Source organism: Xiphias gladius, chromosome 17 (genome assembly GCF_016859285.1).
Source record: "Xiphias gladius isolate SHS-SW01 ecotype Sanya breed wild chromosome 17, ASM1685928v1, whole genome shotgun sequence".
Lineage (NCBI taxonomy): Eukaryota > Metazoa > Chordata > Actinopteri > Istiophoriformes > Xiphiidae > Xiphias > Xiphias gladius.
The window spans coordinates 5,073,464-5,092,441 of record NC_053416.1 but is presented as its reverse complement, the minus strand read 5'-3'; the positions used below and the strand labels follow the sequence as shown (position 1 = coordinate 5,092,441).

The following is an 18,978-nucleotide window of genomic DNA, read 5'->3' as shown; positions in this document are numbered from 1 at the left end:
GATATGAACAGCAACCAAATCACTTTTTTTAATAGTTGTGCAGTTTAGAGCCTGACCGACGAGACGGATATTTTGATATTAGGTCATAGTAGATTTATCGATGTTAGCATGTACGTCAGCTGATAAATGACAAGAAACTGAAGTACAAAAATGCCAGTGATATGTTGTGAGACAGTGTCACTAATCGATAGTTTGTCCACCAAAGAGAGTAGTGACAAGTTTCTTTCTCAACTCTGAAATTCCTCCCCAAAAAATATTAAGGGAACTTTATCAAAAGTCTGTTTTTTTTTTGGTTATAGATTGTGTAAAGAAAATTAGCATTGGTCTATATATTATTATCATTTATTTAAACTCAAATACAAATATCGGTGACGGCCTCAAAAATCTGATAGAAGTCAGGTAATAGTTCGGTTATCTGACCAACAGAAACAGGAAAATATGCAAATAAGAAGAACCATATCGTGAGTTCAGCTGTGCTGAAACAAATTGTGGGTGATCACAGAGAGCAGTAACAGATGTACTTCAGATGTTCGCTCTATTTCTCACTAATCACAAACAACAAAAAACTATTTTGTGTGATTAAACAAAAGGTAGCAACTGAAATGTATGATTAAATATTAATCTTAAAACAATTACCAATAAATCTAGGCACTTATATACATAAACCCAGCACATAAAAATAGTGGAGGAAAAGAGCTGTGCTTTGGCCACAGAGGTGGTGGACATTTCATTTCAGGCATCTCATGTCTATATAAAATCCAGATGTGATTTTATCTTTTTTCATTTACACTTAACCACATATGCATCTCTGTTGGCCAGATCACAAATCTGAGTGAAATTCCATCTTTGTTTTCCACGTCTACATAATCAGGATCGGCCCAGCTCCATTCCAGAGGGTGTTAGTGTTGTCAATGAGGCTATCTGGTAACTGCCAGAGGAAGAATAACTTGTGCAGCTCTGGTGCACTTTAGCAGCTTAGTTACAACAACAGTTTATCTATCAAACAATTATTCATAACTACCACAAACACACAGATGACTCATGAATCAAATATGAGCCAGACAAGAGTTTTGCTCATTTTTACCCAGATCATTAATTGTTAAACTGATCGGGAAAACAGCTACAACAGCTTGTTACACCTTCTGCACCATCTTATATCTGAAAATCAATGGAGCTACTTTCTTCCTGTTGCCATATACTGTATGTGACAGAGGAAATGGCTGATATCACTGTCACCAACGCTGCGGTTGCCACAGGGGACAATCCCTGTTGAGGCTTGTTCCACAGACTGCTTGATGACTTAGTGATGTTTGGGAGGAGTAAAGATTACATTCACATTTTTAACATCTGGCTAGAATCCATCTCAAAATCAGATTTCAATCCGTCAGGAATGCTGCTTGGACGCGCTAACACTTGGCTTTTATGATACTTGATAGCTATTCAGTCTGCAGAGGACACAGAGTGGCTAATGGTAAACGGGGTGTTAGTACCAAAAACTTTAAAAGAATCACCCTGACATTGATAATATTCTGGGGAAAACTCAAAACTGCTTAATTTGTGCACATAAAATAAAAATAAAAAATAGCTGAACTCATCTGAAATGTTACATGAAGCTCTAGACCAACAATGTCAGTCTCAAAGTGTTTCCAAATCCATTTTGTCTGACCTTACGTCAGATTCAGACCAACTTCCCTGTTTGCCGCTACTGAAAAAACAAAGACACTTTCTCTGAAATTCATCAGTGGAGTTGTGCACATGGTTGTGTGAATAAAAGGACACAAGTGACTGTAACCTGAGCAGAGTTGTAAGATTAACCTGCATTACCTTCCTCAACTGATGCTCCTTCTGCAGTCTGGCTGTCTTGGCCGGATCGGCAACCTGGACTTTGTAGTTATCACAGGTGCTGATTCTGGACTGGGTGACCTGGACTGTGCCCTCCAAATAGGCCCTCCATACACAATACATGTTCCTAAGCCAAACATAAACACAAATACATTCTTTCACACAGCTCAAAAATCACTCTTTTGCAATACTCCCGTTTCTTGAGATTTTAAGACAGACATTTTCTCTCTCTCTAATCAATACAAGTGTGCAGCCTAAGGAAGTAAGTTACATTGCCTTGCAACCAAATGATCACTTTGGAGCTGCGCAAAGAAATCGACAAGACCACAGGCTTCTATTCAAACTCAATTTTATGTGATAACGATTCAGCAGTAAAAACTGCATTTAAATATTAAATTTAAGAGGACAACTGGAAGGAGTTCAAACAATCATCCCTCTGGGGAAAGGACTTTACCTCTGGTCTGCTTGTTCTTCTGTCAGGCTGCCTGGCCATTCCCTCTTTAGATACTGATTTGCCAGCTTCTGGAGGGCCTGGAAGAGAGGAGGAAAGAGACAAAAGCAAGGATGACCCTTCACCTTTGACACCAACGCACATTTCCTGCGTCTCATCTTCACACAGGACATGCTTGGAAGACTGTGAACCCTCCCTGACCTTGTCTTATAAACCACCAGGCAGTCAGAACGAAGACAGAAGCATTAGGAGATGCACTTTGTTCTTTCCTCCAAGCATAGAAAGAGGAAACCAGTAAAAATAACTTTTCTTCAGCGGTTTTGATTAAGATTCCCCATTCACCGCACCAGCATGAGATACACCAAACTAATTTAAAATCCACGCTCATTAAAAAAAAAAGCACTTTCTGGTTACTCTTTCAGTATGATTCAACACTGCATGGACTATTTCACCTTTTAGCCAGAGCTTCGTTTAGAGGTTGGCTCGCTTGCTGGTCTTTATGCTGACGTAGGCTCATTTTTGGAAGAAAAATGTCATTCATTTAGACCCTTGGAGATATATTAGGTTGCTCCACCTCGGCCAGCAGTGAGGTTAACCTTTGGTGAACCAAAATAGGACAGAATAAACAACAGGAGAAACAAAAAAGGAGGATATCTTTGGTGTTTCTGAGTGTATGTTTGGTATGTCAAAGAAATGTACATCTGCTTAAAGAGAGCTTAAACAGTTTTAGCACTGTGCAGATGACAATTTTGTCCTATATAAATATGTTGCTAGCTAGCAAGACTCATAAAAAGCTACCACCAACTGGCTTAATTGAACTTTTGCAGTGCGTATAAAACTTTGTTTGGGTTCTAAGATTTAGGTCAACACTGCCACATTTAAAACTGGCTTGAACCAAGAAATCATGACCATAATTACTTGATTTAAACCACCATGAACCAAACAATAAACCCACTAACATGAGTAGAGACAGAAAGCCTGTGTTACAAACTGTGGGCATGGAATTTGAGAGATGTAACACTGAATGTAAACAGAACTTGTTTGTTCACAAGAAAACTCCAAAGGGTAGCTTTTAATTTGAAATTCAAGGGGTATATTCAGCTCAAGGTTGAACCATAATTAAATCAAATAAAAAGGTTTATTATGGTTCTAAACTCATTTATTTTTGATTCAATAAATTGTTTTTCTCTACAGCCAACACGGCGTAATTTTTACACCTCAATGAGGAAATAGCAACAATGCTTTTAAATAAACAAAAGATCACACAACAGATCAACACGTTATCTTTGCACACTGGTGCAAACAGGTGTATTTAGTGGCTTATCAAGTGAAAAAACAACTACTGGTCTGGTTCATATCAAAGACTCAGTAATGACTGAAAAGGCAGACGTGAGCGACTAATGCAGGGGTTTTAGCGTTGCTTCTTTGCAAGTTTGGCTGCTAGTGCTGCAGTTTGGGAGCGCACACTTTCTGCTTTCTGTATACTTGATGGGTTGGTAACTTTGCCTCTTCAAATGGTGGAAAAGGTTTGTTATCTTTCCAGTCTTGGTCGGCATATTGCTCTGTTGTGTATCCAGCTTTAGAAATCCAAACCATTTCCAAACCACAGATGTTGTGTCACCTTTCAGTGCCATAACTTGTTGGGTATTGTTTTTAAAAATATTGTAATGATAATTGTGCAAAATCATGTGAAAATGCATAGTATATGCATAATATATTTGATTTTAGTCAAATATATTGAGTGGAAAGGGGCATATTTTTCCACACCGATAAATAACCAGTGAGAAGAAATTTACCAGAGCTATCGTTAGTGTCCACACACTAGATTAAGAAAACATTTTTGGGAGCTATAAACTGAAAAAGGCAAAATTCTGACCCGTACAAGTCTTCATCAGGCAAAAACCTTTACAACTGCTTTCAAAAATGGGACAGGTGTTGTGCACTTTGTATAGGCTATGTTTGTTGTGCAGAAGAGCAGTGTTGATTTATTTAATAGTCAAGCAAGTCAAACCTGCACCCATAAAATATTAATGAGAAAATAATCATATCAAGAAAAAGTTACTCAAGAAGTTATACAATCAGGAGGAATATAAAATTATTTTTAGTTAAAGTTCTTTAGTGAGAATCATGGGACTTAAACTGGCTCTTTGGGTAACAAACAAAACCGAACACAGGTCAGAGGGTTAAGTGCTTGGTTTACTTGTTGTTCCAGATAGAAGATTGCTTTCCTCCTTATGTTACCAATTTTATTTACAAAAAAAAAAAAAAAAAACCCCACCACTTATATATATTTTTTGTTTTTTGTTGCTCATTCAAGTGATTTGTTCTTTAGCCCCAACAAGTGCCCATCAAGGAAATGAGCCCATCTATCCTTCCTCTGTCCACTGTGAAAAGACAACCCTATTATGCTGAACTCGGTCTTGGTGATCTTGGTGCCAGAGCTTCAAAGGCGCTACAAACCCAGCCATTGTGGGACTCAGATAGAGAGAGAATTGCCAAACTGAGCTAGCCTAGCGGACACGCCTGAATAGTGTGATGGGAACAAGGGAAGGGGAAGAGGAGGAGGGATGCGAGGACGGCAGAGGAAGAGTCGCACAGAGGAGGACATTTTAATCAGACTGTGTGATTTGAATAGCAATCGGCTAATGGCTAAAGGAGCTTACAGGTGTGAGAGACCCGGAAAAAGGCGCGTAAAGAGAAGAGATTTTAAAAAAAAGAAAAAAGGAGGGGCTTGTAACGAAAGGGAACGAAGTGTTCCAGAGACACTCTGACCCACTTTTAGTCAACCATTGGCAGCGGGTGTCCAATTGATCACATAACTAACAGGCAGCACAACCCAGACACACAATACCTTTCAAGCTAATAAGGCACGCAATGAAGACATTTTCTTCATTTTAGGGCTCCAACAAACAATTATTTTCATCATCAATTAATCTATGGATTATTTTCCCGATTAATCTGTTGACTGTTTTGTCTATCAAATGTCAGACACTGGGGAAAATGCCCACTGCAATGTCCCGCAGCCACGACGGTGCCTTTAAATGTCTTGTTTTTTTACCAATCAAGTCAAATCCAAATTTAGTCAGTCTACAATCATAAAACAAAGAAAAGAAGAAAAGTACACACATTTAAGAAGCTGGTACCAGTAAATGTTTAGGCATTTTTGCCTAAAAAGTGACTCAAATAATTAAACAGATTATTCAAATATCTGGTACTTTTCGGTTGATTGACAGTTTGCAGCATCATATCCCCCACTCACAATGACAGTTATCACAGCACCGAGTACATATCCCAGTCCCCTACAAGTTTTCACTGATGCTATCCATCTTAGGTCGCTAATTAACAATTATTTTCATCATCAATTAATCAGTCAATTTTTTTCTCATTTAGAAATTACCTGTTTTGTCCACAACATATCAGAAAATAGCAAAAACACCTATCACGCTCTTCAAAAGACCAAGCTGACATATTCAAGCGACATATTCATTTTGTTTCGTTTGACCAACAGTCCAAAACCAAAAATAGTTTACTATGACATAAGATATTGAAAAACAGGAAATCCTCACAATGTAGCACCTTGAACTAGTGAATGTTTGGTATCTTGAAAAATGACTTAAACGATTAAATTAATATATCAATTAAATAAATTAAATAATTAAAAATCAAACTTGTTGCCATTTATTTTCCTGACAATTACTTGACTAATCATTTCAGTGCTACTTTGATTCATTTACCTTATTTTCATTATAAATTAATCTTTTTTATTGATCAGAGTTGTTTTATCTTTAAAATGTCAGAAAATGGCAAAAAAAAAAAAAGTAATCCAAAATCCAAGCTGATATATTCAAATGTCTTAATTTGTTTGACCGACCAATCAAAAAACCAAAGATATTTAGTTTTATTATCACAGAGGACCAAATAAAGATCAAATATTAAAATCTGAGAAGTTGGAACCAGTTAATTTTTTGGCATTAAAAAAAGAAAAGAGGACGTTGTAGAGGACTTGCAACATATTTATTAAGAAGGGGAGGACAGAAAATTTGTTTCATTGCGCCATTCTGACAAAATCTGACTTTCAAAACAATGGTATAACTTTGGCATGCATATCCAATAAAACACACATGCACAGGGTTAGAAAAGCTAGCCTCCAGGCTGATCTTGACCCTCCAATGCAGATCCACACGCTTTGAACCAATCCCAGCTGGCATTGTGCAAGAGGCAGGGTACACCCTGGACAGGTGGCCAGTCTATCACAGGGCCAACACGCAGAGACAAAACCAGCATTCACGTGAAAAATTCACACCTGCAGGCAATTTAGAGTCGCCAATTAACCTCACTTGCGTGTCTTTGGACTGTGGGATGAGGCCGGAGCATCCTGAGGAAGCCCACGCAGGCACGGGGAGAACACGGCCCTGGCCGAACCAGGGTTCGAACCCAGAATCTTCTCACTGTGAGAGCACACGCCATGCCATATCAACTTAATTGTGGTACTTTGAAGGCTATTTGAAGACTGATTTGTTAATCCTGGATTAAGTTATTTTGAGATTGTGTGATCTAAATAAAGGACAAAAGTAGAGATTTGAAACCATGATCAGCACTCATGTGTTTGGCTGAGTGCTAATCATGTGATTTCCCTAACATGAAGCAGAATTCTTTATGCTCACAATCTCAAAATTTTGATTCTCTCCCCCCCGGTGTACTCATTTTTAATCAGTTTTATATTTTATCATGTTGTAAGTATAGATAATTACATTGTGGTAATTACATCAACAGATCATAATGATTTTTCAACAACCTGCATGTTGTCATCTAAAATTATAATATTACCAAAATTTCATTTCATTATATCTCCAAGATGGTGAGCCATTTGTATCTAAAAACATGTTCATGTATGCTAAACGCTTGTTCATGATCCAGCTGACTATCAATAAGCTGCACTTTTGCAGGTTTGGGATTACAGACTGCTGCTCTGACAGCAATCCCAGATAAATTTTAAACCAGCTTCAAAGAACCAAAAAAAATCCACGCTCGTATCAAATGGTCCACATTATAATCTCAACAACTTGGTTATCCACGTATGAAGAACGGAGCCCCAACGCACATGGGAAAACAGACATGTAAGGCTGCTAGCTGGATAACTACAGACAGGCCCCCTTTCTTCACAACGGTTGGGGACATTCCTCACATGGCTGCAAAACCTGAAGACAGCCAAGGAGGAGAAGAGGATTTTCAGCCCGGCAACTGACGTCTTCAGGAAGCTGCGGGTAAAAACAACACAGCGAGGAAGAAACGAGCCAGTGGATCGCTCTCTCTGTTGTGGTGTTTTTTTCTGTGGTTGGTTACCATTCATGAGATATCTGGCCACATGAGAACTAAGCTTTCTTAGGCCCACATCCTCAACCCCACTGTCATATGGTGTCTTTGGATGATAATGTCGTGAAAATAACTTTTTTTAGAAGCTCAAAAGACAAGGCAGGGCATTGATAATGTTAACAAGCATCAGTCACACTGTGAGAAAGATCATAAAGAGTTCAGATTTACTTACCTGGGCATAGTCTCTCTCGACAGCTGCCCTCTTTTGGCTGAAACTCCTGAAGAGAAGCAAAAAAGTGAATGTGAATGATAGCGCTGCTTCAAATCAGGTTGAGGTTAGACTATAAACAACATATCTATGTATCTAAGGAAAAAAAACGGGGAACGACATGCAACAAAGGTCCCCAGTTGGACTTGAACCGGGGACAATGCAGTTCATGGTCAGCAACTTTTAGCCCTAGGTCACCAGGATGGCGCAGCCAAAAGTTTTTACCAAAAAATGTAACCATACATAATTCTGGCTATGATTACTGCACAATTAGATTTTCATATTGGCACATGCCTAAACACATAGAAATTGAAGATTAATTAAATTTCATTGTTTGTATTTCGTAAAATAAATATTTTTAGATGCTTAGTTATTTCAATGCAGGTCTGTAGGTGAACAGAGTGCCCAATTAAAGCCATCACAGAATTTAAACATTACCGCTTTGCCCCTCCCATCATACATGTAACAGAGAACCACCATGATACAGTTGTGTTCCTGCCCCGCTAAAACAGTTTCCTTTGCCAAACGTGGTTGAGGTCCTGATGTCTGTTGTTGTCCAACACTCAGGTGGTCTGTGCCACCAAACATCCAGATCCAAAAAGGAAATAAGTTGCGCTGTATCTTTAAGAGTATAACCTCATAAGTCAATCACACTCTCACTGTTTAAGAAAAGTCTCTCAAAAAGGTGCCTGTGACAGGCTGTCTTAGTATTAATGTGTTAGTGTACTGAGTTTTCATCATTCCTTCATCGAGTTTATCTGGTTTCTGCATAATAACTATGCGAGTACAGTTTGTTCTCCATGTCACAGCAGTCCTACAGATTGAACCTCAAAATTTTCCTCTGTGAGTCAGCAAGGAAAGTCCAGCTGTCTGTCTAAACTAATTGTTTATATTTTCCCAACCACTTCCCCCTATTTCCCTCTTCCTGTGATGCTTAACATGAATATTTATAATGAGAGTCTGACGAGAATCCTCACTGAGGGCTAAACAATTTAGTATCATTTTTGTTAGTTTTAAAGAGGCTACAGTAGTTGAGAGATTTGCTTTTACTGCCTTGTCTTTGATGGATTTCCCTCTGCATGTTCGCGAGATGTTGCTGCAAAAGAGTGAGTTTATAGAGAGCCACTTCTGGATTCTTACAGCACACCAAAAATGTCACTGTTGATGTTTTAAAACAGCTGAGAATGTTTGGCCGGTTTCATAAATACATACGGTGGAATCAGACTTCTGGACCTCACTGTATATAAATCATAACATGTTGGGAAATGTGAAGTGTGTCAGTAAATATTGTTTTTATACTGGTGTTTAACTGTTACAGGGTTGATTTACAAAAATGGGAACAAGCTAAATTGCATTTAAATTTACACAAAAATCTAAGAAAAGAGGAGAGGTCATTGCCCTGGGAAAAACCTGACTGCAGCCAAATCATCATTAAGTCATTAAACATGTCCAGACTTGACTGCCATGCTCCACCCCAACTATAAACAATCTGGCATACTTCCTGGGAGCTTCCGTCTCTTCCGTTGCTCCCTTCCTCTTCTCTACATTTCCAAGTCTCCCTCTCTTCCACTGCCCTCCGCTCTCCCTTCCTGTCATTTTCCCAAACAGAGCTTTTGCTGACAACCAGATGCAGTTTCCAGTTTGCTGAATCATTTCTCGTCTAAGTTCAGGGGAGTGACCCTTGCAAATTCTGTACCAGGAGAGTTTAACATTGTGTCTGGCAGAGTAATGTTACTGAGCCTCCCACGGCGAGCAATTCAAGGCAGTCAGAACATCTGGCAGCTCTCTATGACCTTAACTTCCAGCTGTTTGGAGGCTCAGAGCTCTACCACCAACCACAGACAGGAAGTGGGGAGCCAGGAGGCTGTCAAGTCAACCCAACACTAAGTCTGAAAACACAACCACAACATTTGGCTTTTCAACCTTTAAAATACCTACATATCTTAACGGTGTTAAAGCTGTCTCTGTCTCTCTAAGACCAGTGTCTACTCGACCTGATGCTTGAATTTTAAGACTAATACACTCATTTTTGGATTTTGATGGCTGTTCGTTAAATGTTGGAAAGCCCTGTCAAACATCTTGTGATCTTCAATCACAAGACACTAAAACTAGATCAAGCAGAAATATTTATTTACTCCTTTAAAGATCAAAAGGGCCACAGAGAGATGGTTTAGAATGAATCGATTCTACAAGTATGTAAGAAAACAAACTCCATCCGATTGGCAGGCGGATAACACTAACTGTCTGGGATTTTAATTGAATGTAAGGATAAACAAGTCTAAGCCTTTAACAGTTATAGGGTGTTTCAACATGGAAGGCCGAAATTATCGTACTGGCCAGAATATAAGATGGGTTTTTTTTTTTGTTTGTTTGGGAAAAAAAATGGAGGTCATTTTACATCTGAGGACTAGATAGTTACAAATTCCCAACAGCAGATAACATCGGCTCCTACAGAAATTTTTTTTTATAGAGGGTTTTTTTTGCCAGGCTTTTGCAGGTCTGTATACAGACTTAAAGAAGCTGGCTAGCCCTAGCAACAGTTGCTAGGGCTAGCCAGCTTCTTTAAGTCTGTATACAGCACATCATTTAGAATTAGTCAGCACCAAAAGTGTTTAGTAAGCCCCACTTTAACCTATGAGAGTTTTTCTTGGTTTGTGTAATGCAGTTTCCTGCCAAATCCCGACAAGTGAAAACAACAGCTGGGCGAAGTGGCCAAAAAATAAAAATAAAAAAATCTCAATTTTTTTTCTAGCTTGTGGACAATTCATGAGTTCAATTTTTTTTAGAACTTCATGTGCAAGCAGGCTGGAAAGAATAATTAAGAGACACACATTACCGGTGAGGCTGTCATCATCAAATATAGTATAATTAAAAAATACAGGTCATCCAGTACATGTTCTGGGAAATAAGGTACTCTGAAATCCTATTCGTCTATTTGACTACAGCTTGACCTCTGACTGCTCACCTCAGGTCTTCCAAGAGGTCACATTCTGTCTGGTGTTTGATCTGTAATCTGCTCATCTGCTCTGCGTGAGTGTGTTTCAACTCCTGGGTGACCCGGACCTGAAGGAGAAGTGGAAAATATGGCTTATTAGAAAGGAACCGGAGAGTTACACGTCTTCTCTTCAGCTGACACAGATAGACAGAGAGAGACACTGCCATTTTAAAACCACAGAGCCGTTTGACAAAATATTCCCCAAAAGTATACCAATGACTCTAGAGGCCAGTGCTGATTCAGCTGAGCTCACAATTAGTATTAGTGAAAATGAGCTGCACTCATTATCACGCAGCAGCTCTGGCCAGGTGAGAATCAGTCTCTCTGGGTTTCTAATTGGCTGTTAGATAAATTATGAAGTGCAGTGACCAGGTCTCATTACTGACGACTGGGAGTGTTGTTAATAGTTGTTTTTCTCTTCATTATTTCAATCATGAGCCAGATTAAAGATTAATAATGATGACTACAATTGAGATAAAACATTAATTGCTGACTATTTTGATAGTCGATTAATCATTTCATTTATTTTTCAAGCAAAACTGTCGAAAATTATTTTGTTTCTGCTTCTTTAATGTGAGGACTTTTATGCTTTTCTTTGATATACATGGTAGTAAATTGAATTAGGGCTGCAAGTAATGATTACTTTTGTTAGACTGACTGACTGACTGATTGTACACACAAAATGATTAATCAATGTCAATATAAAATCGTGAAAGATGACTGTTTTAACTTCCAATGGCCCAACATTGTGCAAAATGTCTTGTTTTGCCCAACCAACCCTCCAAAACCCAAAGGTGTTGAGTTTAGTGTCATGTATGACAAAAAAAAGGATCAAATCATTACATTTTAGGAAGGTCTAACTGTTAAATGGTTGACTTTTGCTTGAATGATTAAAAAAATTGACTAAAACCATTATTTGATTAGCAAAGTTGGCGATTAAGTTTCTGTCAATCAACTAACTGATTAATTGACTAATTGATGCAGCTCTAAACAGAACATCTTTGGGTTTTTGGATTGTTGGTAAGATAAAACAATTTGAATACTTCACCTTAGGCTCATGGAAATTATACATATGCCCTATTTTCTGACATTTTACAAAAACAAAAAAAACGATTGATTAATGGAGAAAATGATTAACATATTAACTGATCATGAAAACACATATTTTATGCAACACTGGTTAATTCCCAACACTCTTTTCATGTCACAAGCAAACGTAAAATACCCTCTTGTTCATAAAAATGAGATGTTATCATAGCTAAAATTTAAGTAGCTGTTGTGTCTTTATCAACTCGTCAGCCCAGTCGGAGTCTTTTAGAAGTTAATTTTCTGTGATTTTTATATTTTCAGTAGGATTTCTCAGACCCAAAGGAAGCAAATATTATTTCACTGGGGCAAAGTTGTAATGATAAGGACACCATATTTGGCTTCCACCTCAGTGCAACAGTGTGGCTCACCACTGCGTTTTTTTTAATAGTTATTGGAAAACAATGGAGCTCAATGGCACGGAGGAATGAGATATATCGGACTTTGGCTGCATAGATTACACTTGTTAGTTGTGTTCTTTTCATGGAGTTTGTTTATAGTAAGAAAAATATAGAACATTTAACATCCCCAATCTTCAGTCTTCAAATCACAGAACAAGTAGTGACTGCAGCTGGTGGCGGAAGTCAGCTCAATACGTCTCACTACTTATTAGTTAGAGAAAAATATGATTTATTAAGCTTAGAGCTGAAACAATTAGTCAATTAATTCATCAGTCGATCAACAAAAATAAATAAATTACTGGCAACTATTTCACTGACCGAATAATCACTGTAGTCCTTTTTCAAGTAAAAAAGGCCAAATATTCACTAGTACCAGGCTGCATATTTGTCTTATGCGATAGTAAACTGAATGTAGATTTAGGACTTTTAGTTGGATAAAAATAAATTTTCTGAAATCATTTTGGGTTTTAGGAAATTGTTGTCTCGTGATCAATTAAGAGAGTTGATCTATAAAATATCAGAAATCAATCATCAGATTAGTCAGCAATGAAAATAATCGTTAGCTGCAGCCCTAATTGAGGTATGTTAGAATATTAACTAACTGGCTGAGAACACTTAAGTGAATACTAGAAATAAAAGGAACAGATGGCAGCATCATGGTAGTGTCTGGTTTAAGCCTACTTCCCAAAAATACAATGGGTCTTTGCTACTATTACTGGCCATCCAAGATTTAAGATATAGTGGTACATTTAATGTGCACAGCAAGATGGTGAGTTGTCTTGTTACTCTCCACGGAGACCTAGTGACACCTGAAATTGAACTGATCCCAGTTCAAAATATAGTACAAATGATAAACATACGGCTCAAGCAGGATAATAAAAAATGTATCTGAATGCTTTTCATCTGAACACAAAATTTAACAGGTGAATTACATTTGCAAATTAAATATTTGAAGTCACAGGGACAACTTCACTCATCCTCTTATCCTAAGCTTATGAAATAATTATATATCTTGAATATTTTACTTATTTTGTGGCTATATGACGTTTGAACAAGGCTATCCTCCACCTTACATTCAAGTCCATTAGTGTTACTGAAAATGAACTATACTCATTATGAAGCAGTATCTCTGTTCATGTGAGAATCAGTCTCTCTGGGTTGCTAATTGGCCGTTAGATAAATTATTAAGTGCAGTGACCAGGTTTCCTTACTGACAACTGGGAGTGCTGTCAACAAGAAAAAAAAAAAAAAAATTGTTTACGATTCCGGTTTTAGGTTTAATAATCACAAGTAAATGAAAATGTAAATATTAAAAATTGTGAATTTTGTACTACACTGGGCTATTTCCAGAATTTAAAAAAAAAAAGAAATGATGCCATGTCACAAGCAAACTTAAAATATATTCTTGTTTATCACAACCCAGTGTAATCATAGCTCAAATCTAGGCCTACTCAGATACCTGCGGCTGGAATCACCAATCAATGTCAGGCAAGTCAAAGAGTCAGGGTGTCTGCATTAACTTCCAAAGACACTATTAATGTCATTTTTAAAATAATTTCCCCAGCCACTATTAGAACAAACAAACTTTAAGTATTACTTCAGGTCTTATAGATATCCCAGACTGTTTAAATCTTTAAACAGCCAACATAGCTTTTGCCATTAAACAAAACATGCATTATTTGACTGCAATTAAGTTTTCTATTCGCAAAACGTACTGGGGAAGAAATAGTCGATTTTCTGTGCTGTTAAGCCATGTTATTGAAATGTGATCCCACATCCACATTTTTTCGCACAGAGCCTGACTTTGCTGAGATTTGTGTTTTTACGTTTATTTCTTCAACGAAAACGCTTAAAACTACTGTTACTCTAAGCACAGTAGGTTATTTTAAGGTATAAATACTCTGGGGACAAAGATAATTTCTCTTTTCCACCAGACTTCCCTTTTAAGAGAAAAAAAAATGCACCAAACTACATACAAGATTCTGCCAATTTACTGTTCCGTAGCGTCAAATATACTTTAATGACAGAGCATGGCTTAATTTAGTACCTATTTAATAAATGGGAATCCACTCTCAAAATCGGCATCGACAAAAAAAGCAAACTGCGTTTCATTCGTGTTAAATCGAAACTTTTTTTTGCCCGCTATTGCCACAATCCGGCTCCACTGAACTCGCCAGCTAAGACCGCGGACGGCAGTAGAACTAGCGTGAACCAAAGTGATATTTACTTGTACTCAAGTGTCGCTTGGTGAATCATTCGTGCGCCGATGTAACACAACACCTCAGTAACGCTATTTCTTAAAAATGTGCAGTTTTCCCTAAGAGGTACGTGCTTTGTCGATATCAAGAAACGGTTATACAGTCTGATTTTTAACTGCATTTGGCTGGGACATTCGAGGGGGAACAGGGCACGTTAACGGAGCTATTCCACCTAAAAATTGTGGCACATGGGACTTTTTTTTTTTCCTTTTTTCTTTTTTTCTTTTCTTTTTTTTTTTTTTTTTTACAAGTTTTCTTCCTTGGCTGCTATTTAAAGAAACAGAAGCAAATTAAACTTGTAATGCAACAAAGTACTACACATTTGCAGAATAAAAACGGTAAGTTTATCGTTTAAACCGACCGACCAGCAACAAAGCGTACACTTTCAACTGTTAAATATGCACCAGTTCGTCGAGAACGTTTCCAGACAACTAACGTTAGCTTAGGAGGCTACAACGGGAAAACTCACCTTTCTCGGTGGGGGTTGCATCCTTATTTCTTGACATAAAAACTATACAAAAGACGAAAGTTTATCTGGAAAAGTTTGTGCAAATGTCTCGAAGAAATGATAACACAAGGAGGATATTTCAGTCCGGGTCAAGCGGCCATGGCGAGTCCAGTAAGTAGTAAGTTGAGTCCCGTTGAAAACACTGTGGCCCCGGGGAACAGAAAACACAAGCGTCAAGTCCGCCGCAATAAAACACACTTCCTGTCGCCTTCTCAAAATAAACGCCCCAGGGACGTCTGCATGTAAATTACTACTTCCGTACATGATATTCAAATAAAAGCCGAGCGTTCACAAATAACCGTTTTGAATTATAAAGACTTTTAAAAGAATAAACCCCAGTTTCACATTTTGATGCATATAGAAAAAAGTATTGTAATTCTTACAACTGAAATATTAATTCTTTACTTACTGACAAACATCATACTACTAGTACTGATAATAATAGTTATAACAATAACAGTAACAATTGTTACTATTATAATAATCATTATTGAAAACAAAGTAGAAACAATTTTTTCAATTAATCGATGAGTCATTATTGGAAATTTTTTGCTATTTTCTGACATTTTATTGACCAAACTACTCAATTACTCGAGAAAAAAAATTGACAGGTTAATCTATAATGAAAATAATCCAGAACATTAATGAAACGGTTAGTCAAGTAATCGATTAGTCGATTGGCAGAAAAATGAATGGCCACACTTTTGATTATCTATTAATGGTTTCGGTCATTATTGGAGCAAAATGCCAAAAAAAAAAAAAAAAATTGCTTGTTTCAGCTTCTCTGAGGATTTTCTGTTATATCGTTGTAAATTTAATATCTTTGGAGTTTTGGGTCGATAAAACAGGTTACTGGTGGGGATCAAGATCGTATAGAGATAATATAATGTTATACTTACATTTCACATTATCTCTATCTGATATTGATCTCCACAATTGTATTGTTTATTGAATGGGATGAAATTATTTACCAAAAAAATAAAATAAAATGCTATATAATTGTTTGTTTTCATGGTTTACCATTTTCATCCATCAGACTAGAATATGGACCCTGTAATGACTAAATGATAATCTTCTCACCACAAACTATCTTTGACAGTGAGCCCTCTGGTGGTCATGTCCTCTTTACAAACTTCGATCAATTTAAATATATTTAAGAGATTATCTTGTGTATATTAACAGTCAGTCATACTTATTGAACCCAGACTCCGCCTGTCTCTTTTTGGCGTGTACAGCTACAGCTGCTCATAACAGCAAATATCCAGACCAAAAAACTACCATTAGATAGATGATGGTTTCTAGGCTGTATGTGGAGAGAGGAAAACTCCTGATCAGGAGTCTGATGCATAATCCTATTTTCTCGTTTACTGACTAAATCTGTATTATCTGTTTATAAGTATTGTTAAAAAATTGCATTCACGTGATGTTCATGGTACAATTTTTACTAATGTCAGCAAGCTAAATTATGTCTTGTTTTGTTATAGACAACTTTTGCTTCCATCTTAACTGTACTGAAATGGAGGCTGGGTGATTTAGTGTGGTAGACATAAATAAAATCAGCGCACTTTTAACTGTAATTTGGTGTTTTAGTTCGATTTTGATGTGAAAAAACAGAGCAAAAACAAACAAAAAGATTTAACTCATGATCCACCTACTAGCTTCTTTTCCCCTGAGCTTTAAACCACTTCTCACAGTCTTCCTCAGCGGGCGGTAGTTGCTCAGACAGAGTCATCTCCCTCATGACCGGATGTTCTCATCACATAACAGTGAAAGTGTCCAGCAGGGCAATCTGCAATAAAATACAATGTGATCGTTTACGCTGATTTATATTATTATTTTTACATTTACTGTCAATTGTCAGCTTTATTTGTCTGACTTTCAAAAACTAGTGTGTTGCAAACACGAAACAGGAGCCATGTCACAAACTTGATCCCCACCTCCTCATCTTCAACCCAAATCACTAAGGAGCTGATTTCCCCCTTAAACGATAAAAAAGGTTCAGGTTCTGGCTTATACACTTTCTGCCAGCATGTCACTGTGTGCATTCCTCTAGTAATGCCCAACTTCCTCCCACCCCTGCCTGTTATTGTGTTGGCATCCTGGACTAGTTCACTCTCAAAAACAGATCGGAGATTAACTACAGGTCCACAACAGGTAGCAGTTAAACTAATATGGCCCTACAGTATATGGGTAATAAGCTTGATCTACAGTAAATCTCTTACTGATGCAAGATCTACAGCAGTGGTCCCCAATTTTTGTGAGGTGTGCCCCCGCAGCTTCATACAGATGAACTCAAGTACCTCCTCGTCGATACTGCCCCTCATGTTCCAAATATATTTATTTGATATGATTTTAAATTGGATGTTGTTTAACAATGTTAATCATGAAAAAAAGCGATAGGTCCCCCCCCCCATACAGTTTAACTGTCAATGGTCAAGCTTATCTATCAACCATCGCTTGCTTTTAGCTTTCGATTTCAACTGTACATCTATTACTTAACTTAAAATTAGTTAACTATTTCAACCATTTTTACATTTATCTTTATTTTTCAACTGTTTATCCATTACCTTTACCAAATCGTTTCAAAAGTTTATCTATGACCATTAGCTAACTATTCGAACCGTTTTTACTTTAAGCTAACTATTTCAACCGCTTATTCATACTGTTAATGTTAGCTATTTCAAACGCTTTACTTTAAGCTATTTCAATCATTTAACTGTTTGATTTAGACGACTGTTTCAAATTTTTACTCAGAATTTTAACGTTAGCTAACTATTGCAACCATTTAACCATTACTAGCTATCAGTTTATCCATTACTTTTAGCTAAATAAATCCATTACTTTTTACTCATTAGTCGTTCCACGTAGCCCCTAGCAACTGCAGAGGGGCCTCCTGGGGTACAAGTACCCCTGGTTGGGAACCATGACTCTTTCAACCGTGTTCGTTTTAGATAACTATTTCAACAATTTTTACGTTTATCTTCATTTTTCAACTGTTTATCAATTACTTCTACCAAATTGTTTCATTGTTTATTACTTTTAGCTAACTATTCAAACGGTTTATCTGTTACTTTTAACTTTAACTAACTAATTCAGCCTTTTCGCCATTACTTTTAGCTAACTATTTCAACCATTTCTTTACTTTAAGCTATTTCTGTCATGTTTCTATTACTTTTAGAAATGCTTATTCATACTTTTAACTTTTTTAATACTTTATCCCAGGTTCACTGCATGCCAAACATCCAAAGGCCAACTTGTAGAACTTGTACGGTACAGGAAGATTATTTCACAACCCATCAGGTCATCTGCATATATATACACACACACACACACACACACACACACACACACACACACACACACACACACATACATACATACATATTATCATTTAACATTTCACTTGTGTACTACAACAGAAATATGTTGGAGTTGATTTTGCAGCTGTGTGTAAAATACTGCAGTGCTTTATCCTCTCACTGCCTTTAAGTGGCTGCATTTCTGCGAGAGGAAATGTGCAGCTTTGGTGGAGGATACATTTGAACGCAGTGCCAAAGATCAAAGGAAAATCGAGAGAAAGATTAGTAGGGCTGCAACTAACAGTTGTTTTCATCATCAGTTGATCTGCCAATCATCTTCTCAGTTAATTGATTCTTTTTTTTTTGCCTGTAAAATGCCAGAAATTAGTCGAAAATGCCAATCGCAATTCTCCATAGTTGCTGATATACTGAAATTGCAACAAAACCCAAAGATTCAGTTTACTATCACACATGACGACGAAAACAAATCAAATCTTCGCATCTTGAACCAGTGAATCTCTCGCCTGATAAATTCCTGCTGCCGTCGATTAATTTTC

General features: G+C 37.3%; 1 protein-coding gene across 2 annotated transcripts in view; it reads right to left on the bottom strand.

Annotated features, from left to right (window-relative positions):
- The window catches only part of LOC120803070 (F-BAR and double SH3 domains protein 2-like), a 38,483-nt gene extending 23,145 nt beyond the window's left edge, over positions 1-15,338 (bottom strand). For both annotated transcript variants that reach the window (XM_040151375.1, XM_040151376.1), the window contains exons 1-5: positions 15,084-15,338; positions 10,840-10,937; positions 7,839-7,884; positions 2,297-2,373; positions 1,825-1,969 (exon numbers count right to left, since the gene is read on the bottom strand). In XM_040151375.1, the coding sequence (XP_040007309.1) occupies positions 1,825-1,969; positions 2,297-2,373; positions 7,839-7,884; positions 10,840-10,937; positions 15,084-15,104 (387 nt within the window). In that variant the 5' untranslated portion in view covers positions 15,105-15,338. The remainder of the gene's footprint in view (positions 1-1,824; positions 1,970-2,296; positions 2,374-7,838; positions 7,885-10,839; positions 10,938-15,083) is intronic.
- Between the last annotated feature and the right edge of the window lie 3,640 nt (positions 15,339-18,978).